Raw genomic sequence first — 27,773 nt, 5'->3', positions numbered from 1 at the left:
CTGTAAAATCTGCACCAGAATATTTGGGTACCGATGCTGTTTATGGTTCCAGTTTTGTCCTGATTTGCACTATAATAATGTATTCATAATAATACAACATTTATCATGCAGTAGGACCCTGTCATAGATTTTATGGCAACTATTTCCTCATACATTATATGAGGTTTTAACACTTGTATTTATGGCTCTGTCGGCTGAATGTTCAAATACCCCTACAAAACGCTTGGCAAGAATTTTAATCATGTGGGTGGGCCCAGACTTTGGATGTGATTTCTTTCTTTTAAAATCCTTTTTACGTTCCATTTGTATTCATTCAAATCAATTGCCTCTCCCTCCAATCGTCTCATAAACAGCAGACTGCCTATCGTCTGACATCTTCTATTTCTTCCTCATTTCTCTCGGGGGCTTCCACAGTGGTGCCAGGCTCTCCACCAGCTCCATGCACCACCCAGCCATCTAGACAGCACCACCCACCTCCCAACCACTCGCCACCACCCTCCCACTCCCTCTCATCCACATACCCTCCACCTTCCACATATCAACACATTCCCACTCCCAAATACCCATCTAACCAACCACCAACCACACGCCCCCATCCACAAACTCCGACACCACCACACCACACACACACACAAACCCACTTTCTCACTCAACCCCCCAACACATCCATCCACTCCCTGCACCCACTAACCTCCCCAAAACATCCACCCATCTCCACCCACCCCCACTCCCCCCACTCACCTCCTTGGAGGGCACCCTGGAGCCCTTGCGCCGGCTCCACCAGGTCTCCACCATGGCAATGAGGCACGAGAGCACCACGCCGGCGGCCAGCACGCAGAAGACCCCGGCGAAGCTGTGGATGTCCAGCGCGCTCCCCCGCTGCTGTCCGCCCATCGCCCCTTGCATGTCGCACGGCCCGTCCCGCGGCCACCACTTCAGCTTCAGAATGTCCATGTCCCCGTTCTGCTGCAGCTCCAGAATCCTAGTGACAGCATGCGGAGAGGGGACAGACAGACAGACACAGGGGAGATGTCTTCTTTTTCAAATATTCAGACCATGGGGAAGATAAGGCTTTGTTCATTTATTCATTCACTCATATGTGGACAGACTAATACCTGTTTAATTGGAGCTACCAGTATTAAGGTAATCCTATTAGTGTCAGAGTTACTCAGCTAATGAAGTTATCAAAGCCTTGGCAAACCATTGAAGTTTCCATAATCTAAAAAAAAAAAAAAAACCTGTTTGAATCATTTGATAGCCGTGTCTATCCTGCCACAGTTACCTTTCAGGCTCATCTGAACAAAGACACTATTCCAAGAGACTGCACACTGTGTGTCTCCTGCAAGGAAACAAATGTTTTCTTTGAAATCAGCCTTTGTGTTTTGCTGGCATGGTGGCTGCTGAAAAATAGCGGGTCATTCGGTACAAACCCCCCACCACAAGATGTCAACGGCAGGGTTACTGCATGATGGCTCACCACTTTGTCAACAAGTCCACTTCACAACACTAGAGGGCACTGTTTACCCAGCTACAGACATGCATGCAGCCTTTGGGTTAACAAAATGACTGCACTTTGTTGTGCTGAACATCGTTTATAACAGCTGTAATGACCCCATCTAAGCCAAATGAATTATGATAGGATTAAGAATCAAAGGTTTATGGGGCCTACTTTCAGTGACTGACTGCATGGATTGATTTGGAGGCCTTGTTACCGCGCCGTAAAAGAGTGAAATATAACAAGGAGTGAACAGACCATCAGGGGGCCAAATGTGAATATTTACTGACTAACTAGCTGGCTCGAAGCCTGAGACAAACACACTGTGGCTGGTTGGCCTGGGAGTTTGACTGGAGGAACAGGAACAAGCAGGAGGAGAGGACAGAGAGAGCAAAAACGTTGATGTGCAATAGCCATGTTAACAGAGAGAGAGAGAGAGAGAGAGAGAGAGAGAGAGAGAGAGAGAGACTGACTATGATTTTACTATGCTTGTCACACTGTGATTTCGAAGGATGGCACCCTAGGTTGGCTGAAAGCCTCAGAAGTGAATTTTGTCTAAGTGCCTGACATGTTTCCTGAATTTCTGGTGAGAGACCCCCACTGCTTTGATCATTCATAAAACATATTCATAAACATTAGATCCCAATGTGGCAGGGTGTGATAAGGCATTTCACTGTCAGCTTCAACATGTTGAAAAGCTGCATAGATCTGCAGAGACCGGCTGGCTTTGGTGAGCTAGCCATGTGGCTGCTGGGCCGATGTCCTTTGATGATAATGTTTGCATTAGCCTATCTTGTACATCTTTATTCCAAGAATCATGTATTTATATGTTTCTCTTTAAGCAGCAGTCAGTGGTTGACCATGGGCAGCATGAGAGAAGTGGTGCTAGCATGTCCATGGGGCTGGCATTCATTTCCCGGGAAAAAAAATACGGTGTTCACCAAATTGGCTACTTGTAGGGTGACATTCACAGGACCCCATTGGAGATCAAGGGAGGAAACCTGTCAGTCGTTCAATATACCATCTCATTATCCCGATCAGTGACAGCTGCTCTATGCTGTTGGGGTCATTTCCCAAAAAGCCATGGGGCGTTTGTGCCTCGTTAACGGTTTGTTATTAATGCACTGTTATTGACAGCCGTTGGCTCTGACATGGCTCATTATCTATGTCAATAATTAACAACTATCGGACACATGTGGCAAACCAAACCACTATTCATTAATATCCTCCTGCTCATCCAATTAAAATACTTCATACATTGAAATGGCAGCATTGCAAAATACATAGTTATCTGTAGAATTCAAAATAGACCTGGGTGAGCTGCAAGCTCCGTCCCAACAAACAAATTACGTTCACTGATACTCTGGCTCCTATAGTTGGCTACAGGGTTTTTTGGAAACTGTTTCAATAAATGCCTTGCCATGAGCAAAACAAGGTAATTCCAACTGGAAATTGGACGGAAACAGAAAGGTCAATTACATGTACCTTTGTAGAGAAAATCCATCCTTTCAATAAGTGGTTCAATGTCGCGCTTTCACATTTACTATTCCAGTGGATTCCAACACTCTCGTCGTCAATACAGACCTTTAATTCAATTCATATTTGCCAGTGCACCACTACTGCAGAGTCAGAATGAAGCTGTCAAAGATGGCAGATGCTATTGTTGCATGTGACTCCCTCTCAGAAACAAATGAAGTTAGCACAGATAACGGGCGACTAAAAGGGCTAATGAATTATAAGTGTGAAACGAGCGAGGGGGAGAAGAAATCCGTAGGAGAAAATCAGAGAAAATTCATCCATTATTTTCAGCAAATGGGGGATTCAAAATAACAACGCCTTTCTCTGATGTAGGAGCGGTGGGTGCTCGCGGAAACAGAAAAAGGAAACAATCAGAGTGTGACTTAACATTCATAATCGTACATCATTTCCGAAACATAATTAAGTGATGTGACACGCGCACCAAACTCAATTACTGAAACTTTGGAACTATTGACATTCTGAGTAATCTGTAACCAACGCGCCATTTGAATAAGGAAAACTAATAAGATTGTCAGGGAGTATTTTGTTGCTGTGATTGCTCGTTTTCTTCCCGATGTACCTTTCTCATTATGATGGTTGCCAACTTGTCGTACACTACTAAAATGAGTCAGAGAAGATGCAAATAAAGTCTGGAAACTTCTTGTGCACTAGGCTACACTTGTAGGTGTATGTGTGTGAAGTTGGGAGAAGTGTTTACTCCATGCTTGGCTGGTTGTGTACTGTGATGGACTGTGACAGACAGTTTGTGATTTTATTTTCAGCAGCGTTTCTGAATGTCACTTCTCACCTTGGTTCTCCCAACTATTTCAATAAACTCCAAAAGGCAGGCACTAGCTTCTAGAGGAAGTCAGTTTAAACTATGACTGCATTTACATGCACTTCAGTATCCCGGTTATGAATCTATATTCAGGACATGGTGTTTACATGAACACAGAGAAACCTGGTTATTAGTTTCCCTGCATACATGATGGATACTTGTATCCTGGTTACCAACAATAAAGTTGTATTAGTATTATTATTCTTCATGCATTTGCATGAAAACCAGGATAAGGTGTAGGCCATAATGTAGGCTATATATGGAACAGTTTTCCGGTTTCTTTCGGAGTACTCCAGCTAGCATAACTGGATTTCTCAAAATGCTAAAATTGAAATATGATGTTTACATGCGCAAACACAACCAGGATACTTCAAAATCACTATTCAGTGATGCCAGAATTTGCGGAATGTGCATACAAATTGTAAAAAACAAATAAAAAAATAAAATTGTTAGTTATCTGTTCTTCACTCTCATTCCTGCTACTCTGCATCTCCCTCAGTTTCCTCACAGCTACCCAACAGTTGAGTTCAAGGGCTCCTATTTTTTCCCACTCGATTGGCTGTTTGTGTGTAATGTACCTTACTAGCAAGTCACTTTGACTAAACGACTAAATTACTAAATGTAATAAGATCCATGCAGGCGCCAACACATTATGCCCCGCTATGTTCTATCATTCTAAATGATCTCCACACCTGACCCCGGCTACTGGATAGTGTATTGCTGTCAGAGCGACTGGGCTGACGTGACCCGCAAAATTGGCCTGGCACTGTGCCCAAGCCCCGGGAGTGATGGCTTCACAGCCTCCACCGCAGGCCTCGTGTTAAGCCGTGAGCTAATGAGCTCATTTTGAGAGGAAGATGGAGGAAGCCATCATCGGTAGCCCTTTTTCCTTTCCCTAAACTCCCATCAAAGGAGGCCCGCCCGCTGCTTCTGCCTTTGTGGACCTGCTGAAGGAGAGGAGAGAAAGATACGATGGGGAAGGAGGGGTTGTGGTGGCAAATAACGACAGCAAAGATGAATGCCGCCACACAGGCTTGTCTCTCCACCACCACCATTTGCTCCGAGTCTCGGCCCGGGCTCGCAGTCGTAAATCACAGGTAGAGCACAAAAGAGACACTTCCCTGTCAAATTATATACATCTCCCACTCCTCGCGCTCTGTCAGGACTCCCTCTAAAGTGGAAATCCATTCGATACAACTGCGGCGGGGGCGATAACTAATCATTTAAAAGGGGGGACAGACACTGGGGGGGAAGGTCTTTTCAGCGGTCAGGCGGCTCACAAAATATACCTCCTTGTTAACTTACTGCGGCCATTTTGCAGTTTTTCTTCGGCGAATGGCCTGGGCTCTTATTGATCTCTCGCGTTTCGACGGAGCTGATAACACATGGGGCCTTAACGTCAATGGGCAGGGCCGTGTCTCGCTGACGTCTTTGCTTTTTACGACTCCACAAATTGGCGCCAGAGCCGTTCAGGCGGCCCCAGCAGGCTGGCGAGACTCTCGCCACTTCAGGGGGAAGATGTTTGCATCGAGAGGCACAGGAGTGACCTTGTCAGTTGTCTCTCTGAAAACAGCTGGTCTTCGACAAATTAACACCCTTTGCGCTTAATGAATTAACACCCCGCCGCTCAAGACAAATTGAGCCTGCCGTGCGCCACATGAGTTAACACCCCGGTGTCCTCGGAAAGAATCAACACCCCGATTCGCCCTTGAGGAAGACGGCCTGAGAGGTTCCGCAGGCTGAGGCGGCGGGAGTGACAAGCGCCGTCGTAAATAAAGAGACAAACGAGAGAAGGAAGGTGACGGAACAAGCGCCCGCGTGTTTCTTGCACAGCGTGACCTCTGCACTTGAACCATTGGCGAGAGGGCCGGCACTGGACGCCACAAGGGGTTTTCAGAGAAGCTGACGTTTAAAGGCTGACCCTTTGACATCTATAGAGTTCTTATTCAATCACATACTACTCAATATGTCTGTCATTTCACCCCGACTCCCTTGCCCCCTTATTTGATGTCTTGATCTCTCTCTCTCTCTCTCTCTCTCTCTCTCTCTCTCTCTCGCTCTCTAACTCTACCCTGCTATTCTCTGTATTTTCACACAAGAACTTGTCAAACAGCACTGCACAGCACGACCCGCTTAAAGTGCCACAACATTTTTTTTCTTCTTCTTCAGCTGTTATATCTCACAAAAAGTTGGATGTGTGTGAAATACACAAACACACACATTTCTTTAAAGCTTGTGCACACATACTGTCTCAACACTGTTGCCGTTTCAGCGTAAGAAAGACCATTCCTTGTTGTTGACTTTAAGGCGGCATGTCTGTGTATGCACTGCATACAGCATAGGGCCCGCATACTAAAACAGCGTTTCTGCTCCTCTCCTCTACTCCCATCTCTCAGACGAGTCCTGGTCAGGTCACAAATCAAAAGGAGTGACGTGAGGCGAGCTGTCTGAGGTCCGCGGGCAATTGCATGGGGCTAATCATGAGTGCTTGGCCCGTGGTCAGCGGGAGAGCCCGTCTCGGTTTGATTCTGCGTGACGTGTGGGTCTTCAAGTCCAAACCGCTGTAGCTGCTTCGGCTCAGCACGGCTTCACTCATGGCAGAAGATAAGAATGAGAGAGAGAGAGAGACAGAGAGAGAGAGAGAGGACGAGAAAGATGAGAGGGAGGTCATGGGAGAGAGAGAGACGGAGGAAAAGCATTTAGGAGAGCACAAAAAGGGAAGAAAAAAAAACAAAAGAGAAAGAGAAAGAAAGAGAGAAAGAGAAAAAGAACTCAGTATCTTCGCAAAAGGCTGTGAAGCATACTGGTAGCACATCACATATTTGCTCTCTCTTTGCTCAAGACTGAAATAAATCTGTCAGTCCTGGAAGGCTGTCTGTCCCATGGTTGGCTAACCTGCCAGCCTTTCTGTCTGTCTGTCCGTCCATCCGCCTTCAGGGATCTCTCTCTCTCTCTCTCTCTGTGTCTGTGTGTGTGTGTCTGTGTGTGTGGCGGCCACGGTAGGCTGCAATCGGAGCTGTTGCCATAGCAACCAAGCTGCAGCAAAAAAAAAAAAAAAGATCCCATGTTATTAGATGTCTCTGACAGTGGCAGACAAACTACTTGATAAGAGTGAAAAAAAATGTGGGGTGGGGGGGACAGGAAATAAAGACCAGGAGGGGAAAAACAAACGGTGGAGTTTTCTCGGCTGACAAAACAAATTATAACATCAGAGAGTCGCCCCAAACATCACCCTGATTCAGAAAGACAGCTGTATCTCAGTCAAACACTCTACCTCGCAAAAAAAAAAAACACACACACACACACACACACACACACACACACACACACACACACACACACACACACACACACACACACACAAACACAAACACAAACACAGAGAAATCTCCCTGCATTACAGTGTAATTTACCTTGGTGGATATGCAAAGGAGGATTTTAAACACCATACCTTCAGCTGACTGCCAAGTTTCCTGCATAAGCTCACACTCAGGCGCAAAGATTAAGCTCATTCATTAGCCAGAACATCCACTGCACACAAACACGGTGCTGAGCAGAGGCTAATGTTGAGGTGGCATTTCGGTCCAAAAATGAATTTAGACTCTTCAGTCTGGGACCTATCACGCTGCCCTGTCCTTTTCAACGTGGCTTGACAGAAATGTCAGATGGAATTTTGCTCACTCAGTCACTTTAATCACCACACAACAAAGTCCATTACCTGACACTGTGCCATACACGAGTCCAATATTATGTGATCCCTGATATGACATAATCCCATGATATTTAACACTCGTCTCCTTTGAGTGTGTTTAAATGCCAGCCCAATTGAGATTGTCTACCCAAGGGAAATATGTTACATAGATTAGCCTCCTCTGGGCAGACCGACATTTTCTTTAAAAACAACAACAATAGAAAAACCAACACGTCCACAGATTAGATGTTTTTTTTTCTCTCTGACAATGAAGACAAAGGCATCCACTGGATTAGATGTTACTTAATGCCTATGCAAACTGTTATTGAGATTAAGGCAGACGACGTTTGGACAGTGGGGCCATTCAGCGCTTGATGGATCTGCAGAAAGTGACTCCCGTCGAGCTCGTATGCTAATGCCGTGTCGCTCTCCATCATTCCAGACGTTGTTTACAGTATCAATCCTCCGTGGCGGTGGCGGCGAAGCTTCATTCAAACCCACTAAATCCCACAACAGACTCTGACCCTGCTACCAGTGCCAATTAATTGCACTGAGTGCTCAGGCAAAAAAGAATATTAACACATAACTCCTCCAAGGCCTGATTTGCAGGATGCCGCTGCCCACGTAAATCTGACGGAGAAGCATTTGTCATTGGCGTGATGAAACTCTGGTCGTCTATGAATAGCACACGCTGCCAACAGACTCCTCACGGCTGTTTGTTTGGATGCAAAGATGCTAAGTACACATCCAAGAAAAACCGAGTGTCTAAATCTTCTACCAAGAGGCATGGAGTCAAGGGTGTGGAGAACAACACCCAAGTCAAATATCCCCCTCGCTCTTTGTAACTTTGAAAGCACTTTGTAACTTTGTTGCTTGGGTATTAAAAAATGCTATAAGTGCTGTATAGTTTTATATGGAATATTTTTAGTATCATTATAATCATCAGTCCAAAAGCCCTATATAGTCATATGTGTCATATCACACCACACTTCCCCTCACTAATAAGGGGGACTCAATTCTCATGGCTAGGTAAATGTGTATCACTTTTGTATTGGCACTTTCCTCTGTCTGAGGACCAGAGGAGAACACCTTGAGTCTGTGAGTGAGGAGTAAACTCTAGCAGTGAGTTGCGAATCTCCATCCCTCTTGACAACCTACGGCTGGAGCTAAAGACATTAAGAGAACCGCGTGGACCTGACCGCACCTGACGTGCCTCCTCCAAGCTAACATGACAGCCTCCCTACTCGCCACCTAACAGCTGCAATGTCTGAATGTAGACCCCAGGAGGACGAGTGGTTGATATCAAAGCTCTTCATACTAACATTCATGAAATGCAACTGAACAGGAGTAAAGTATTCACGATAGTACTCATCGCCACTTGCAAGCAACTCACAATGCAGGTTTATGCTGATTTTCACAGACTGCTGATGTTTACTAATGCTTTAGTTAAGGGAGGTTCAATTTAAAGCATTACTGAGGGAAAATCTCTGTCTGTTTATCTCTCTGTCTCTCTTCGACACTCTCAATTTTCACCACTGCCTTCTGCCGGCTACTTGTTCAACATATTAATAGATGAAAATGAATATGGGGTCAACACTTCTAAACTTCCATCACACAGCTTCATTAATATGATAAGCAACTGGATGAGAAACTCGATTCAAGATTTCAAGGATCCAAACTGCCGCAGCAAACTAATTTACTTTCTGGAGTCCTTCACAGATAGGGAGCATGGGCCTCTGCGTGTCTCATGTTAAATAACAGATTTATAAAAATTTGTCTTGAACAATTCCCTCTCATTTCTCCATCCCTATTTTTTGCAAAAAAACATTTGAGGAGGGCTGAGTGTGTATTTATGTTTCCGTGTGTGTGTGTGTGTGTGCTTGTGTGTTTGTGTGTAAGGATGGACTCAGTAAAGTGTCAAACAGGATCAATTCTTTTTCATCTTTTCTAATCCGGAGGGCCCAGCAAGTGGTAAACAACCTTTAGCCGATAGGAGCAAGACGTGTGAGGAAAAAACCTCAAATCAACCTCTCCTTTCACATCTCCACTCCTCCACTGTTCTACTGCTGGGACCCTGACCAGAATAGCAATCACCTGAGCTCTCTGCATACAGTAGCACACCACTAACATTATTACCTCAGATCTCTGAATACGGAAACCCAGTGATGACCTCAAACATTAGATAATCTTACCAGTGTTGCAACTGCCTCAAAATTCTGCATTTGCTATCTGACAATATCATACATCTCTCAAATCTCAGATCATTTTACCAGCATCCTTTTTCTCTCAAATCTTAGATATTCATTTGTTTCATAATCATAATAATTAAAATCGCACAGTTGCGCATATGCTATCAGACTAGTAACACAATTATTTCACAACTGTGTTCACTATCTGACCAGTAAATCTGTGTACATGATCTCACCAATGTGATAATTCTACAAGTGTTTCTTGTTTCACTGCAGTTTTTTTATTGAGCCTCCTAAACTAGCCCCTTGAATCGGTACGATATAAACAGCAATACCAGCAGGATATTTCATAAAAAGCAACAGCTAATCAGACCACTCTGACAACGTGAAACACACAACAGAGGTTAAAACGCTCCCCCTATTTTTTGAAGCAACACAAAGTTAGTTTCTAGCTGTGATGTGATCGGAAACCCACACAGCCACACCAAGCAAAGGCACAGCTGCTATCTCGCCAATGTGATGGAAAGGCAATTTCTTTCCCTTTTGTGCTCTGTTGACTCCTCGCATCCAGAAAGTGAACAAAGAGAGACGAATATGTGTTCTTTTCTTCACACGCTAATTTACTCTGCATTGTTTCGCGAAGCCATGGGAACACTCCCCGTAAACTGTTTTATGAAAATAAGCAGTGATGGCTCCCCGAGAGGCCGACAATGTCCTGGAAATAATGACGAGGAAGTAAATCTCACTGTCAATTAATAGATTGTTTACTTTAATGAGCGTCATCATTGGCAATGTTTCACCAGCGGTGCACATCAAAACAGGCGTAAACATACTGATATTGATGGAGCTAATACACGCACATGCACACACACGCGCGCGCACACACACGCACAGGCACACACACACACACACACACACACACATACACACACACACAAAAATTTTTCATAAACACAGCATGACTCGTAAAAACATTAAGGAGCCTCTGTGGCAGCACTTGGCAATTAATGGGCTATGTAAATGAGATCAGACTGAGGATCCTTTTGGAGAGAGCACGCCATGTTCAAGTCCTAATGTCATTCTCAGTACTTTTCCATCATAAACATAGTAAGCATAAGCAATATTTTTGCATAATCATAGCCAATGCAAAAAGGATTTACATAATATGACTATAAATAGTCTGTATAAGCATACAGAACTTGAGTATAATGTAAACATTCATATTGGGTTCCTTCAATAACCTAACATATCTACTGTAATGTATGTGTCTCATGCCATTATATATTGCTTATGCTGTAATACAATATGATCAAAGTGTGCATGTTATAATGTTATCATGCATAAGACTATTAGAGGGCCACTCCAGATCATGTGGCATGGTATAGAATGGCTGTTAACTCATATGCAAGGTCCACATACTTTTCTCAATTGAAAAGAGATGAGGCAAGAGGCAGAACAATTCACCAAATTCACACGGCGTCCATCTTGTTTTGAGTCAAGTTAGATAACATTTATCATCTAGATCGGTGCATCTTCCTCCTTCATGTCTATTAGTCAAGAGTTAGTAGCAAACCCTGTCTAACCCCAACACACACACACACACACACACACACACACACACACACACACACACACACACACACACACACAGTCACAGACAGACACACACACAGACACAGACACACACACAGACACACACACACTCACACACACTCCTGTCTCTTAATGTGCTGTCTCTAAAATCATCATGCATCATCTCTGTATGTGGTTACTGGGTTCTCTGGAGCAAGCGCGAGGGCGATGAGAAAAACCATAATCCATGGTCTTACCACCATTTATGTCTCACAGTACCAAATGGACTGTGTCAAATCTACCAGCAAGTAAAGCAGCTTAGCAACAGCTTATCAATAGGCAGACTAATATTATCTAGACCCACTCAGATCAACTTTGTGTGGAAAAGTTTGGAGTGCCCTGTACTGTAGTAGACCTTAGCTGGGTGAGGGTAGCCACCGTTCCCCTCCGTACCTTTGAGAGAAAATGTCCCTGTAAGGACTGCCGTGTTGCATGGCGATGCCGTATCCCCGATCTGGCGTGTTGCTTCCCACTGTGTAGAAAGAGCAGTCCTCATCGTTGATGGCCACGTACTCCAGCACAGCTGCGTCCCACACAAATGCAAAGCGTCCGTACTTCACCTGTGGACGAAAAGAAGAGAGATAGAGAGAGAAAAAGAGAGAGAGAGAGAGAGAGAGAGAGAGAGAGAGAGAGAGAGAGAAAATGAATTTGAGAAGGGGCTCTCAGTGGAAGGGAACAAACAAATGAGTAAGCTGTTCAAAAACAAATCAAGTGCCATAGAATTACCATAAGCAGCAAAGAGAAAAACAAACAGGAGAGATGGATGGTGCCCAGGTGCTGGGTGCACCATGGCTAGAGAAGGTACAAAAGAGAAGTAAAAAAACCAAGCATTGAGGCCAGGTGAAAAACAATGCCAGGTCCGTTTTTCGCGGTAGCTACAACTGGGCCACTGCATCCTAACGCCTCTCCGAGTTCAGTGGTGGCCCTCGCGCTCTGTTTCCCATAGCGCTATCTACCACAAACACTGTCAACCTGCACACAAAAGTGCTATTCTCGATTTCCACACCGACTCTCACTGCAACACCAGGCTCTGAAAAAAGAAACATACAGTATGGCTTCTCTATCTGAAATCAGGCAGTAGCCGGTTCAAAGTCTAAAGCCACCTGTATAAAAAGCACTTTCCCAATGACTCTCACACTAAATGCTGTGAGGGGCAATCAGTGGTAGTAGTGACTGGGCTTTTGTGGTTGAAGGAAAAAAAAGAGAAGCTTGAGACATCGCCAAAAATCTTTATAATAGACACCCACAGGCTTTCCTTTTATGTTGCCAGCTCAAAACTCTTCTACACTCAGTTTGGCTGTCCAAATTGTCCAGCCCCTTTAGCTTGTTGTGATGGATCTCTGCAGACCGACAGTGAGTGTGAGAGAGATGCGCTGGAGAGCCAGGGCATGGCAGTCCTGTCATAGCTGAGTGTGTGGAGTGAGAAGATGGGGGATTAGTGTAGCAGATCACAGCTCTGTATTGCACAGAGAGGGCCACTGGAGCTCCTTCTTCTAAAGACAGCTAGCTCCATAGCAACCGGCAAACACATCAACCCAGCCAGGTAATGTTAGACAAGCTGAGTTCAAATGGCTTTTGAGAAGAAGAAAAAAAGATCCCAAATGGTGGCTGCCAGTTTTGTGCTGTCACACTACATTTTCACCCAAATCAAAATGTATTTAATATTGCTTGCTGTGGAACAAGCATATGCTCAAATACAGTACCTTGCCTTGCCCAGTGGTTTGTGTATTTGCTCTAGGCTATGTACATAGACAGGCTCTGCAGATGGACTAACATCAAAAACATCCCTTCCCTCCAATCATACAGCTGAGCTGAGAGCTGAGTTGAGCACACTCATAAAATCACTTTCAGTTAGCATTAAGAAATGAAATAGGCAACAAACACCAGGTTAGATGTCAGGTTGTTTTCTCTTCCAGATGACTTGTGTAGGTTGAATTTAGCATATTCATGGGCCACATTTTGTATTTTCAACTGCCAAAATGTCCATGGCCTTGTAGCACTGACACGCGTGGATATAAAAAGCCCAATGTGACTTTCGGCATGTGCTATCTTGCCCTTTTGAACGTGTAATAACAGTGCATTTCGGAAGGGGTAAACGTCAAACAAAATCTGTCGGAAAATACTGCAGGAGACGTTTTTATCGATTCCATTTCGACGAAAGGCTCAGATCAAAACAAAACAAACACAACCAAAAAAAGCCCAAACATGAAGGCTGTTTAGAGACGTTTTGGAGATTACAGTTGTTTGTGAGGATGAATGTGTATTCTGGGACGAGAATAGGCTTCTATAAACACAGCCTTCAAACTGACGAACAAAGATGGACGTCTGACGTTTTCGGACATCCTCGAGTCAGAAGCACCCATTAAAGAGAATCCAGTGAAGCGTATCTTTTTTTCGGGGGAGGGTTGTGCGTGAGTGTGGGGAGGATGCTACTACCTGCAGCTATGGCAATAAAAGGGGCTGTGATTCTAATCGCTCTGAGGTAATTATTTAGAGCCATTTTCCTTCAAACGCGGCACGCTTGCTCCACTGAATGCTAATTGTCCCATTGTTGTTTCCGAGGAGATGATCCTGGCAGACCTCGTGAGATTCTTAATAACTAAATTAAAGCTGTTTTTCTCTCTTTCTCTCCACACATCCAACCACACTCTAAACATGTAAAGGAAAGGCCAATTACAGAAAGGCTGCTTATTAACACTGACCAAAGGAGAGACTCCACATCTCATCAGGAATATGACATAATGGCCATGGGGGATGGAAAGTAATTAAAGCACATGGATGAGACGTGTGCAAAAATAAATGGGGGCTGATATTGCTCCAGGAAGATTCATAGTTCAAATCTATGGCAGGAACATGGCCTCAATGTGGGTGATAATCAAAGTGATTGCGTGCAGATCACACAATGAGTTGGGATCAGTTGTAGTCTTAACATCCACTGTGGCACTGTGAGGAGGAGGCTGGAGATGTCGAACAAGGACATACGAGCTGGATCGACGTAAAAATGCCAAAATGTCGATCAGTCTTACTGAATTCCATCAAAAAAAAAAAAGATCACTCAAGGCGGCTCTCTGAAATAAGCAGTCCTAATGACGGCCATCTAAACCAGACAGCCAGATCAAAATTGAAAAGGTCATCAATAAGGGATTACACAGTATGTCTTTTTTTCCCCCGTCAAGCTCGAGCCACAGAATTAGCTGTGGAAGGAGAGATAGAGAGAGAGAGAGAGAGAGAGAGAGAGAGAGAGAGAGAGAAAGAGAGAGAGAGCGAGTCTTTTTCATTTGATGAAAGGGGACTGCCCCGCTGGGATAGAGTGCCTGCCGCACAGACTGCTGCCATCGCCAAGGCCCAATCAGCTCCCATTGAGACGCCGCTCAAGGGCCAGGGCCACGGTGGCACTGCAAGGACTCCACATCCAGAAGACAGACAGACAGGGAGAGAGGAAGAGAGGGAGAGAGAGAGAAAAAGAGAGAGCATGTCAAAAAGAAGATAGCAATGGTATCTTTTAAAGGCAGACTATGCAAGATTTTCACCTTTACGAAGCCAATTTGATGGTAAACAAACTTGTAACAGGAGAATCGTTTGCAGCATAGAGGTAGCAAGTCTACCGAGAAAACCAGCCATGCAACTTCAAGAACGGCGGCCTGACAAATCTCACGAGAATCATGAAACATTCCTTGTCAGTAGATATAGCTTTTTGGAGATTTTTTTACCTGTTGTTAATCCTTCATCTCCACAACAAAAGCATTTTCATTGTGTACAGGGGGGATAAGTCACGAGAAGTTTGCTAATTACAGCAGCAGAGTAAAATATAAATATATCGTGACTCTAGAGGGAACTCTACAGTCGGCAAAATCACCTGAACCTGCATAGTGTACCTTTAATGCGTTTAAAGATCTATTTAACCAAAAACGTCTTGGTGGGCCTTATTTCGCCAATAATCGACAACCGTTATACCTTTTCTCAACACATGCTCAAACCTCTCCCAAAATCAGTGTGTATGGCATCATATAATAAACAAGTAAAGAGCCACCTGTTCTGTCTGGGGAACTTTGTTGACATTAAAGAGGGATCTCTACGCAGCAACCATTGCCATACTGCCGGGAGACTTCGGAGCCCTCCCTCAAGGTGTGCCACTCCCCTGGTGCATCCAGAAGGCTCTCTGAAGCACACTGAGTTTACAGGTGGCGCGTGACAATGTTCTCTCCTGCGCTTGTTCTCCCATTCTTAATTGGCCTTGAGCTGTCATTAATTCCTCACATCTTCAGGAGGAATATATATATATATATATATATATATATATATATATATACACATACCGGTATAAAACAATTAATAGCCTTTCACTGGCCATATGTAAATTGGCCCTGTTTTTCAAAGGCGTGTATCTGATAACAGAATGTAGAATAATATAAAACAGATGTTATAGAAACAGTCCAGGACAGCTCATTGAGCTAGAACTAAAATGCCTTTGCTAATAGGATTTGGCATAAGTCTGTTTTTTTTCTTCTCTCTCTCTGTTTCTCTTTCAGAGGTTGGTGTTCTGCTAAGTTGTTTTTTTTTAAATGATTCCAAAAAACAAACCAAACTGTGTTCTCAAAAGAAAAAAAAACAACAACACAAGGTTTTCATCCCTGGCTTCCATTCTTTATCCCTTACTGTCAAGCAAATAAACTGGCAGCCTTTCACCCAGTCTGACTTCAAAGCTCTTTTGTACCAATGAGGGATGCACAGACAGTGTGACTCTCAGTGTGAGATTAATCAAGCTCTTTTTAGGTCTTGATTGCCTGCTGCCCATGGAAGATCCTCAGCGAATGTTGAGGAAATGCAAAAGTTAAACTACCCATGGAGTAAACAAGGAACAACTAAAGAAAAATAAGTGAACTTTTCATCTGTTCTTTTTTCTAAAGTGATACAAAGATAAAAGTGAAAAATCAATAAAAGTCATTTTGAAGTTTCCTGACGTCACTGAAGACTCAAAGATTTAAAGTGAAGTACTTGAGCAAACAGCTTTTGCTAATATTAAAGTTTCTGGCAGATGCAAGTTCTAAAAACAAGATGTTGGTCAATAATTCATTCTTGTGCTGTTCTAATTCATTTGAGTAATTTTGGTTGGCAGACAATATAGAAACCAGCCCCCGCAATTCTCAGGTCTTTTCTATTTAACAATGTTCAATCAACAACGCAATTGAAGCAATGGAATTGGAGTTACTGACTACAATTTGCAATATATTTAGCTCCTACAAACATACTGAGAGACATACTGGATTTGCTCTGCACTATTGATCCGCAAAACAGATGGCTTAGTTTCTAACATTTAAACAGCAGGGTTGGATTTTTTTGTGTCTCTCTGGAAAAGCACCTTTGTGAGGAGAACAGCTCTTCCATTCTTCCATTGGTTTTCTGTACCTTCTTTCTTGCTTTTGGGTTGCACTTACTACCTGCAGGGACCTACATTAACTGTACTGTTGCTGCCTAGCATCTATATGCAGCACTTGTATGAATTGTTCTCTTTGATGTTGACTCTCTGATCCCGAATCTAGATGTCAACAACACGTTGAAGTGACAGTCCCATTACTCACACAATTGAATTAAAGTCAGCTCCACCCCCTGCCTTGTTCACAACCACATGCCTATGAAATGATTCCAATTACCTCAAATGGCTCTTGATGCGTGAAAAATAAAATAAATAAATAAAACCCATTTATTGCCTTAAATCCCGCTCATTATTGAACTGCAGCTGCCACCAGCTTTCTTTGATCTTTTCCTTAACACACAAGGGTGCAGGGTAATCTGAGTTAAGAGCAAGTAAAAGAGCAGCTCAACCAGGGGATCAGGCTGCTTAACGTCTCATACACAAACTGAAGGAGATAATCATTTGACTGGAAAACAGCTCTGAATCAGTGAGAATGAGATTATACATGAATACTGTATGTAGATATATATATCTAAATAATATACTGATATATAAATATATGTACTGTTTGTGATCAGATAATATATAATATATGAATAAATATACATATATTATACATATAACCTATAAATTATACATGGTTTATATAAATAAGCTATGTAAATAGCCTATACCATGAATGTAAAAATAGTCCGAATTCAAGTCTTGCTTCATCCAGGCCACTAGATCTGGAGTGTAGAGTAGTGGCCCTTAAAAGAAAAAGAAAGAGATAAAGGGAGAGAGAGAGATAAAGAGAGCGAGAAAGGCAGACAGAGAAAGAGAGAAAAAGAGAGTACCGTCTTCTCTGATCTGTTGCCATGTTGATATATCTGAGGCTGATTTGGGCTTTGTTGAATCAGACGGACGGTGCAGGTTCTCCTCCCCTCCACCTAACCCCACCCACCCAAGGCTGTCCTGGCCCTCCTCTGCTGTCCCGCTGCCTGTGAATATGTGCTCTTTGTGGCCAGCACGGGCAGGATCAGAGGGGATGTGGGGATGTGTAGAACCAAGCCAGAGAGAGATGGAGAGAAAGAGGGAGAGAGAAACACCGAGAAAGAGAGCAAGCTACAGAGGCACTCAGAGTGTGGTGTTCTGACCAGACACACACACACACAAAGCTCAAAGCTCTGTAAAGAAATTGAGATAATTTTGATAACACTCATGTGTGCATTTAAAGGTCTCACACACCTGAAATACAGATAATCGCTTTATCTGACAGTGACTTATAAACCTGAGTTTCAACTGTACTTTATACAGTAAAATTACGTATGTATAAATTATTTCAGTATAAATTAATTGTATAAAGAGACATGTTCAGACCAAGGATTCACACTTTCCAGATACACACCTCTCGGTCTCTGTTATGGAGAGTATGTGTTCATCCTTGAAACCAGATGGCTGCACAGAAAAAGCAACATTTCTACATCTGCCTGTCAGCTATCTGCACTTAGCCGTGTGGATTTTTTTTGCCACTGTGAAATGCTTCTTGCAGTTATCCAATATCTTGGACACTAAACACTAACACTGGACACTAAACCAAACCAGGGAACATGCCTCAAAACTTGAAGACTATGACAAAAGCTTCAAGCCTCATACTTAACTTGTGTAGTCCAAGCTCTCCACAAAATCTACTTTAAATGCCATTTTTTTACTAATCTTGGGAGTAAGCAGCATTACATAAGTCATCATTCATGACTTCATGACAGGAGGCTAGGGGGTGTCATCTGGACTCTGGGCTAAGGGCCTGATGGACCGCAGGGGGACTGACCCGGCGTGATCTGTGGAGGCTGGGGGGCGGTGCGTTGGCTGAGAGTCAGGGGAGGGTAGGGCAGGAGTCGAGGCTAGGGGCACTTACGTTTCCTGACCTGATCACATCAGTGGCATCAGCAGCAACAGCGGCAGTGTGGGCTCCCTGAGAGATAAGTGCCCGGCCCCTGGAGAGACCCCCCCCCCCCCCTCCCCCACCCCATCTCCGCCGCCCACCAAGGGCTTGTGTGATGTATTATTTTCTCTGTTTCTCCAAAAGTCCATTAGGGCTTGGCAGGCAGCCATTTTGTCTCCCACCGACAGAGATAAAGATGCGCGGGTGGGAGGGCAACTTGGAATGAGAATGAGGCTATCGCTATGACTTTATGGAGAGCCCAGGCTGATTCTCCCCCTCGCAAATGCAACACCAACAAAATTTACATCAACTTTTTTTTGGTCTTCTCTTTTTTGAGACGGAGCCCCAGTCTCCCCCCTCTCTCTCTCTCTCTCTCTCTCTCTCTCTCTCTCTCACACACACACACACACACACACAATTTACAATTCCGTAATTGAGCTCATGGAACAAACTAAGAAAGGAGGTGCAATTCATTTTCTTGTCTTGGCCTCTCTCTCTCTCTCTCTCTCTCTCTCTCTCTCTCTCTCCCTGTGCAGGAATACAGATGTGATCCTTAATGATTCAATTTGGGGCCCGGGCTTGCTGACAGAGTAGGGAGAAAGAAGAGAGCAAGATTAAACTCATGCTCATTGGGTTGTTTGTCTTTGTTGTTCTGAATTGATGCCTCTCCTCCCAAATGTCCGCTGTCTGCCACAAAGTGACTGGTGTCTGTTCGCAATGATGACCCCCCCCCCCCACACACACACACACACAATCCGCCTTTCTGTCTCCCCCCTCCAACCCTCTCCCAGCGTGATACATCCTTTCATTTTGCAATCTTTTTTTCATATCTGATTCGCCCTGTCTATATTTGGGCTCCCCACAAATCTCAAGGTATGCTACCATAACAACACTGTGGCACTGACAGAGCTATCTCTCAGGAGCACGACGCGATAGGAAGAGCCCTGATTGAGATGTTGTGTGCTGTTATGTTCTGCTTCTGCTGCAGATAGGTCAATCAACACTGGCTGCTTCGGTGGTAAAAAGGATTTAAATATCACTGCATATGGATGAAAAGGGGCTCCAGATATATTGCGGACACAATTTAAATTTCAAAGCAGAGAACATGGAGGGGAAGGATCTCTGCTTATTCGTTGAGCAAAGGATCTCAGGAATCAAAAATGACCCATCGCATTTAGAAAAAAAACAACCTAATTTGGCTTAAATGTCAAGTGGAAGGTACGCACACGCATATTAAAGATGAAAGAACACTAACAGGCTTTGATTATATCTCACATTTAATAAACTCATTTCATCCAGCTAATTTAGCCGCATAGCCTTTAGCCGTTATCTGAAATACTGTAGATCCATCTGAAGTTTCCTTCAACCACACTGTTTGACTATTTGACCTGCCTGTTGAAGTCAAGGGCCTTGTGGTGGTGGTGCTGGAGGTCTTATCTTACCCCAAGATAAGGTAAACAAGTGGGGTAGCAGCTGTCACCATGTTGAGCTTCGTTGAGGAGTGTTCTCGGAGCTCAAGAGCAAGCTGTTGAATTTTACAGTGCTCGAATGCTTAAGCCAAGCTTGTTTAATCCATGAGTGTTGAGCAAACAGGCAAAGTAACATTCAACGAAAACAGTTTACTTGGTTACTCATCTGCATTTAAAACACACACACACACAAGCACACCACCTCCTTTCATCAAATTTACAAAGCACACAAATTGTACACAATAGATTGCGCCATTAGTCGGAGGAGAGGTCGTCGTGGCCTAAGCGTGCAGTCTCTCTGTTTTTCCCCTAAAGCCAAGACCCGCTAAAGCGGTGGGGGGTTCGGGGACACAAGGGCAGGCTTGGAGAAAAAAAAAATTAAAACAAAAAATGTTTAAAAAGCCACCCACCTCTCCCACCTCACCCTCAACCCAATACGCCATCAATTAGCAGCGGCCTTCCCTCCTCTCCTCTTCCTCTCCTCCCTCCATCCCCCTATTACCCACACTACCAGCGCAGCGGCCCGCTGAGAAAGATTACACGGCTGCTGGCGAGGCCTAATTGCCATTTCCATTTCTGCACTCTTCTATTGATTTTCCTATTACACGTTGTCATAATTACAAACCCCCGCGTGGAGAGGCAGCCGAGGCAGAAGCATGGGACAGTTCAGCTCTTTTAAAGGGGAGGGGGCGGGGCATCGGAGCAGATTCTCCCATCACCACAGATGCTCTTTTATTAGCCAAAGCCACTACATCACCCCCGAAACCTTATTATTCTTTATTCTCTCTCTCCTCTCTCTCTCTCTCTCTCTCTCTCTTGCCTCTCATTCAGTCTTCCCTCTTTTCCCATCCTCCACCTTTCCTTTCGCCTGCCTGTTGTCTGTCAGGGGTACTCTCTCTCTCACACTCTCTCTTTCTTTCTGTCTCCATCCCTCTCTATATATCTCTCCCTGTATCTCTCAGCTCTGTCCATCAGATGCCTAGCAACAATCGGCCTCTAAATCAATCGGAAAAAAGGAGGAAAGATAAAGTCTCAGTAGATTTCCTCTCATCAGCGCTCCCTTTCTCCCGCTCTCATCCTCCATGTCCCGCCGGTCGTCAAGCGTCCACTCTCAATTATCCCCACCCTCTCCTCCACTCTTCTTCCAATGCTTCCCCTCTTGCTCTCTTTCCGTTCTGTTTTTTTCTCCTCTCTCCATTTCAAAGAGGCTAGACTGCTGGCTCTTTGGAGAGTGGCAAGCCAAGATTCAATGCTTAATGGTGGACAGAGAGGGGAGGGGGGCAATGAGGAATCTTGACCTCTAAATAAACAAGCGAAGTAAACAGAAAACTTTTTCACCCCCTAAACATTTTCTCCCCCCCAACAACGCAGCAAGTTTGTTGAAGGTGGGTGGTGAATGTTGCCTAGAGAGCAGGAGAATGAGGTGGTCGTTGCCAAGGAAGTGATTGACGGGCTTTTTTGTGGCGATCGTGATTCACTCTCAAGCAAACACACACCTACACATGCCTCACAACCTACACACAAACACAGCACAGACATATACATGTCCATATCACAAACAAACACACAACCACACATACATACAAACACACACAAACACACACATGCACGCACGCACGCACACACACACACACACACACACACACACACACGCACACGCACACACACGCACTGCAGGTGAAACCACTGCTTGTTGTGTGCACCGCCACATGTGCTATATGACTGTAACGATGGTAACAGACCCCTCTCTAGTTGATAAGGAGTGGCAATCATTCATCCTTCAAACCCAATACACGTAACTGCAGACAGAAGAAAATCTTTACCATGACCTTGAACGCTGGTATTTAACTGGCATTTAAGTCTTTCCATGTTCCTCTTACCATTTCTCATTTGGTTTCATTTCTTTCTTCCCTTCTTTCTTTCTTTCTTTCTTTCTTTCCAGCTCACTCTTCACTTCTATACATTTCTTGAAAAGGAAATTTTGTAGCTTGAATTTACCTACCAGATAAGTATTGTGTGATTAATGTCTATGATTACAAATATTGAACTGGGTTAGTAACCGCTCCTTTTATAGCCCCCTAATTCACCCAGTAAATAGACAGTAAATTGTAATAAATAATTGGGTAATTACAAAAGGAAAATGTAATTAAATTTCTCTGCATTTATCTACACATTACCTGTAGTAATTACCCAAAAATTATCTATAATATAGAGATATTTCAGATGTAGTTTCTCTAAATTTTCCAACTTGTTTCTGTGGTAATTACCCAATAATATACTAGAAATTACCATGTAATTACTAGGTAAATACTTCGTAATTACGGGACTCTAAAAGGAACACCTACTAGTATCTCTTTACTAAGGCACATATCGACCAAACATAAAGTGACGTAACGTGTATAGAAAATGAATCGTCCATCAGAAAGCATTTCAACAACTGGGCTCTGTTCTGATTGCACTACATAGACTGTGCTTCAGTCAGTGCATCAGAACCATTAGCTTGCAGCATGAGTCATCACAGCTTTACCCCTCAATCCACCCCCTCTTTCCCTTTGTGTCTCTCTCCATCTCTCTCTCTCTCCCTCTCTCTCTCTCTCTCTCTCTCTCTCTCTCTCTATATATATATATATATATATATATATCTACCCCTCTCTCTCCCTCTCCAGTTCAAGGGATATCGTTGCTGTATAAAGCTGTGGTAGTGTGCTGCATCTAAAGTAGTCTCGCCCTTTCATTTAAAGTTAGCTTGCGACCATATAAAAAATAATCGTTCTCCACATCTCTCTCATTTAATCATTGTTCATTCACTTGTTCATTCATTCACTCGCTCTGTCACTTGAACACTCTTTGTCACTCGTGGTCTAGCACTTCTGCTCTCTCTCTCTCTCTCTCTCTCTCTATCTCTCTCTCTCTCAGACATTCTGTCAGCCAGTCAATAATGGGCTCATTGGAAATGCCCCTGTCCTGTAGCCCTGATCTGCCATGGCTGCAAGGTTGGGAGAAGGAAGGAAGATTGGCCAGATGAATTCTGCAACATGGGATTCAATTGATCACTGTGTCTCTCATTAGAGAGGTCACGCTGCTCTCTGGCCCGTGGTTAGGTGGATTGCAGGGGAGTCCTAATAGTTTCATCTTTTTCTTTGGTGACAGCTATGAGTTTGGAAATTGGTGTGACCGAAGCGACATTACTCCATCAACTCTAATGGTATGAGTGACAGGACTGCGAGAGGAAGAAGAGATGAGAGAACGGCAGCAGGAAGAATAGACCAGCTTGAGTCAGATTTGACAAAACATCAGAGCAGTGCATTGTTCCTTCATAATGCACTGCCACACTAAGGAAAGATCATAACAGTCTGGCTGGACTTAAACTGTATTAGGGCCAGACGGTCTTGTCCAATGTTTAGTTGTGAATAGGCCAAGGGTACCCACGTTGATGAAATATCTATGAAACTGCAGCCTTCTTCAGAACTCTCTCTCAGAAGGACCACCATTAAAAAGTAATCATTTTTTAGCATTTAACACAAAAAATATATCTCTCTCTTCGAGGAAAGTTCAAACGATGATGGGGAGAACTTTTTGGAGGCAATCATGCAAAACTGAACACACATAAAACATTGATGACTCTATTACCTCTTCCTGGGTAATTTTCTAAGCCTCAAAAGCTCACTTCGTTCCTCCATCTAACAAAAAGAAACTCCACTTTGGGGGATGACAAAAAAAGTTTCTGCTACTCAATAATCCTCCCCTACTTCCACAGCCTGAAGAAAAACCCCACAGTTTATTGCAAGATGGGAGAAAAGGTTATCAACAGGCCATGGCGCATCTCGCAGACAGCAAACAAACAGTAGGCTGGAGAGAAAAACAGGCAAAGCAAAGTTGTGCTGGAAACAAATAGAGGGAAACTGAACTGGGAGTATTAGCCGACCCTGTCGTGAATCATGACATATAACAGTGAAAGAGTGCAATGCTGAAATGCATATATGTATGTGTGTATGGTGAAATCTGTCGCCACTGCGCTCGTCATGGCCACCGACAGAACTAAGACTGCATGCCTTATTGAGTATTGAGACTGTGTGACTGCTAGTCACCATGGAAACAACAGAGTGTTTAGCATGAGAAGAGCGCCAGAGGAGGGGTGGGGAAGGGGGTGGGGGATTAGAAACCTGTGGGTAACTCGAGCAATTTTTTAAAATGAATGACTGCGCTCACTAGAGGGAGCTCTGAAACCTTCAGCCTACTTGCAATGAGAGAGCAAAAGACAAGAGGAGAAGCAGAGAACAAAAGACAAGTAGACAAAAGACGTGGGTGGAGAGAGAGAGAGAGAGAGAGAGAGAGAGAGAGAGAGAGAGAGAGAGAGAGGTGGGGGGATGGAGAGGTGGCACCACAGAGAGCAAGCTGTCTATTTAGTCATATTCATGTCTTGTACTCAAGAGGTGTCACCCTTTCATGCAATATTTATCTAAGCACCTGGGAGAGACGATCACCTCTACAAAACGCTGACTAACACAAGGCACACTAATTAGATATTCACTGCTAATAATCCTCTAGAGACCAGATGAAGGCGTAAACTTGGCTTTCATACTGCCTCACATTTAGGAGCGCTTTAATTGCTGCTTCTGAGTAGACTTCAGTGAAAACATTTTCACTGAGAGAGGAATTGATGGTGGTGGTGGTGGGGGGGGGGGGTTGGATGAAGAGAGATATGTTTGAGGTTAACAAATAAGGCATTAACCTGGAACGTAATAGCAAAAAACAAGATTAGCAAAGGGAATTGAGAGCCAAACAACCACACACCTTACAAACACCATTAAGTCATATTAGCTGATTTCCCAAGATAGCGCCTCACATAAAACATCAACAGTTTTTCCCCATGCGCAGTTATCATTAACACACTGACTGAAGTGGCAAATGACTCGGAAGCCAACCAAAAACGAACAACGCCAAGCACACGCAAGAAGAAAAAAAAAATACCCGCACGCAATACTCTCAAGTGCACTCGAGGGGGATGTGAGTGTTTCAGGAAGTGACAACTCTCCTCCTCACCTTGCGGATGCCTTCCTTGGATTCCTCCACGTTGTTCTCAACGCCTCCTGTTCTGTTGATCATGCGCCACATCTGAGAGTACATGGGGTCCCGCTCGAAAGGGTTCATGGCCTTGTTGCGCACCTGGTCGTACACGGCCGAGTCCAGCACGGTGCCGTACGGCAAGTCCGTCTGTTTAGAAAGGTCCTGCAGAGACCTGCGGGTAGACATGGAAGAAAACGCTGTATCAAGACATGCTTTGTACACAGAGACTTCCCTCTGCACAGGCACAAAGATTAAAGGTGCAGTCTGTGATTTTAATTTAATAATCTTTTCAGAGAACTGTTTCTGTTGGTTCTCCATCTGTCAGTTCTATGAGTGTGCTGTTCTATGTGTGTTTGTCCTAGCTTAGCATGTGGGAAACAAATAAGTAGCTAGGATCAAGTCATACACTTTTAGTCAATCAACACCTTGTTTCAGGAATAGAGTGGAAGGGTTCACTTTATACTACAACCCCAAATAAGAACAAGTTGGGACGTTGTGTAAAATGCAAATAAAAACAGAATGTTATAATATGTACAAAGCCAACACAGGCACTTAGAACTCACAATACACATGCTAATACATAAGCGCACCCTCAGACAAAACAGTACTTTAACATACTGTACATGAATTAACCTGAAAGCACACACATTAAACAAACGCACACACACACACACACACTCTCAAAGACACACTCATATGCATGACATGCAAGAATATGCAATATAATTACGCTTGTCCATAATCATGCAGCATGCAGTGCCCAAACACACACACGCACGCGCACACACACACACACACACACACACACACACACACACACACACACACACACACACAAAATTGTTCACTCAGCACTTTGAATTCATATCTCATAACCAATTAAAAGTTAGCCAAGCAAGTGACAAGAAGTCCCTGTAGTTGTAATAAAGAAAGGCGAATAATAGGGAAAGGCAATAAATATGGGACTTGTATTAGTGTGAATCCGTAGTCTATCAGTGCCTCAGGGGGGTTGGGGGATATTTTAATTACAATGTAATGCTTTGGTAGGTCTTCAAACACACTTTATTTAGAGCAGCAATACAAAACCATTACTGAAACTAATTACTGTTTGTTTGTCAAACTTGCTCCCTTCAGCATGAGGCAAGAAAAAAAAAAAAACAGAAGCTATCATTTGGCCAAGTGTATAGCAAACAATGCCTTTCCCCTTTTTTAAAAAAAAAACAAGGCCTCAGTAAACCCATTTGCAATAATGGAAGCCATTGCTTATCCACTTCATGCAAGCCAAGTTGTGACACGAGCAGCTAACCCTGATGTTAATTAATTTAATACCATTAATATCCCCAGGCAACTGCCGTCTTCCTTCCTTCCTTCCTCTCAATCTACGACTGCTGACTGGCCCCCTTGTGGTTTAATGAAAGCAACCCAAAAAAATGTCAAATCTTTTGGCTGCTTCCAACTTATCTCTGCCCGCAATCTCTCCCTTGTCCCTGCCCGACAGATTAGCCTGGAAGCGAGGTTTTTAATGTCCACTTTGAGGATGGACTCACCAAAGGAAACAGAAAAGGGATGACCGTCGGACGTAAGCCCCACTGATAGAACACAGACATAAACACACACACAGACAGACAGACAGACACACACACACACACACACAGACAGGAAGAGGAAGCATTTGACAACATTTGTCGGCACTAAGGTATTGAAGAAAGAAATGATCATGATTTAAAAAAACAACAACAGATGAGCACTCTGCACAGGGTGCCAGGCTTTAATTGGTGCGTTCCCCTGCGTTTGCTTGCGAGCAATGTGTGTATACACGGCATCGTGCGGACTGTCATCTGAAGCACGCCTCGTTGAGCCCCCCCACCCCTCTAAAGTCTCCTCAGCAGGGCCTCGACAGGTGTAGCGCTCCACCTGAGTGCCAGACATCTGTCGCTATGCGTCCGACTGGGCATCCACTGCGCTCCCCAAGCCTCACAACCAAAAAACAGGATGACAGGCACATGAAAAACAACAAAATGAATCAAAAGTAAAAACATAAATCAATAAAGAAGAAAAAACAAAAAGAAAAAAAAAAACATCTGACCAAGGTTTAGATTTTTTGTTGTTGTTGTTGAGCTTCGGTGATGCTAAGCTAAAATTCAGGATTTTAGATTGGCATCAACTGCCCTTTCATCAACAGAATATCAGCCCTGACGTTGACCCCCAAAAGTCAGCACATTACAGTAAATGACGTAAGAGGTAATGGAGTGTGCAGCCATTCTTATTCATATTTCAGTGTTTCCCACAGAATTGGATTCAATTTGTGGCGGTGGCTGACTTTGACAAGGGGGGGGGGTATTAAGATCGTCTTGGTAGTGTATAGGTCTAATAGAGTGCCCGTCACTTTAAGACGTTTGAGGGAACCCTTGCAATTGTAACACAGTTGAAAGGCTGCTGATGTGTGGATGCAATTCATAACGTTTTCTACATAGTTCAAATAAAGGTTCGTACTTCTCCTTGGGACAAGCACTTTTGAATTTTGGAAAACACTTTTCCAT

General features: G+C 43.8%; 1 protein-coding gene across 1 annotated transcript in view; it reads right to left on the bottom strand.

The window, feature by feature from the left end:
• The window catches only part of grid2 (glutamate receptor, ionotropic, delta 2), a 320,181-nt gene that overhangs the window by 9,576 nt on the left and 282,832 nt on the right, over positions 1–27,773 (bottom strand). The window contains exons 13-15 of the mRNA XM_076270599.1: positions 25,210–25,405; positions 11,757–11,923; positions 742–982 (exon numbers count right to left, since the gene is read on the bottom strand). Coding sequence (XP_076126714.1) covers positions 742–982; positions 11,757–11,923; positions 25,210–25,405 — 604 coding nt within the window. The remainder of the gene's footprint in view (positions 1–741; positions 983–11,756; positions 11,924–25,209; positions 25,406–27,773) is intronic.

The sequence above is a fragment of the Alosa pseudoharengus genome, unplaced genomic scaffold (assembly GCF_046254945.1).
Source record: "Alosa pseudoharengus isolate Yale_2024_CS ecotype anadromous, Long Island Sound unplaced genomic scaffold, YU_APseudo_1.1 YU_APseudo_1.1_scf_6, whole genome shotgun sequence".
Taxonomy (NCBI): domain Eukaryota; kingdom Metazoa; phylum Chordata; class Actinopteri; order Clupeiformes; family Clupeidae; genus Alosa; species Alosa pseudoharengus.
Note: the sequence above shows the minus strand (reverse complement) of the source record. Positions and strands in the feature narration are given on the sequence as shown.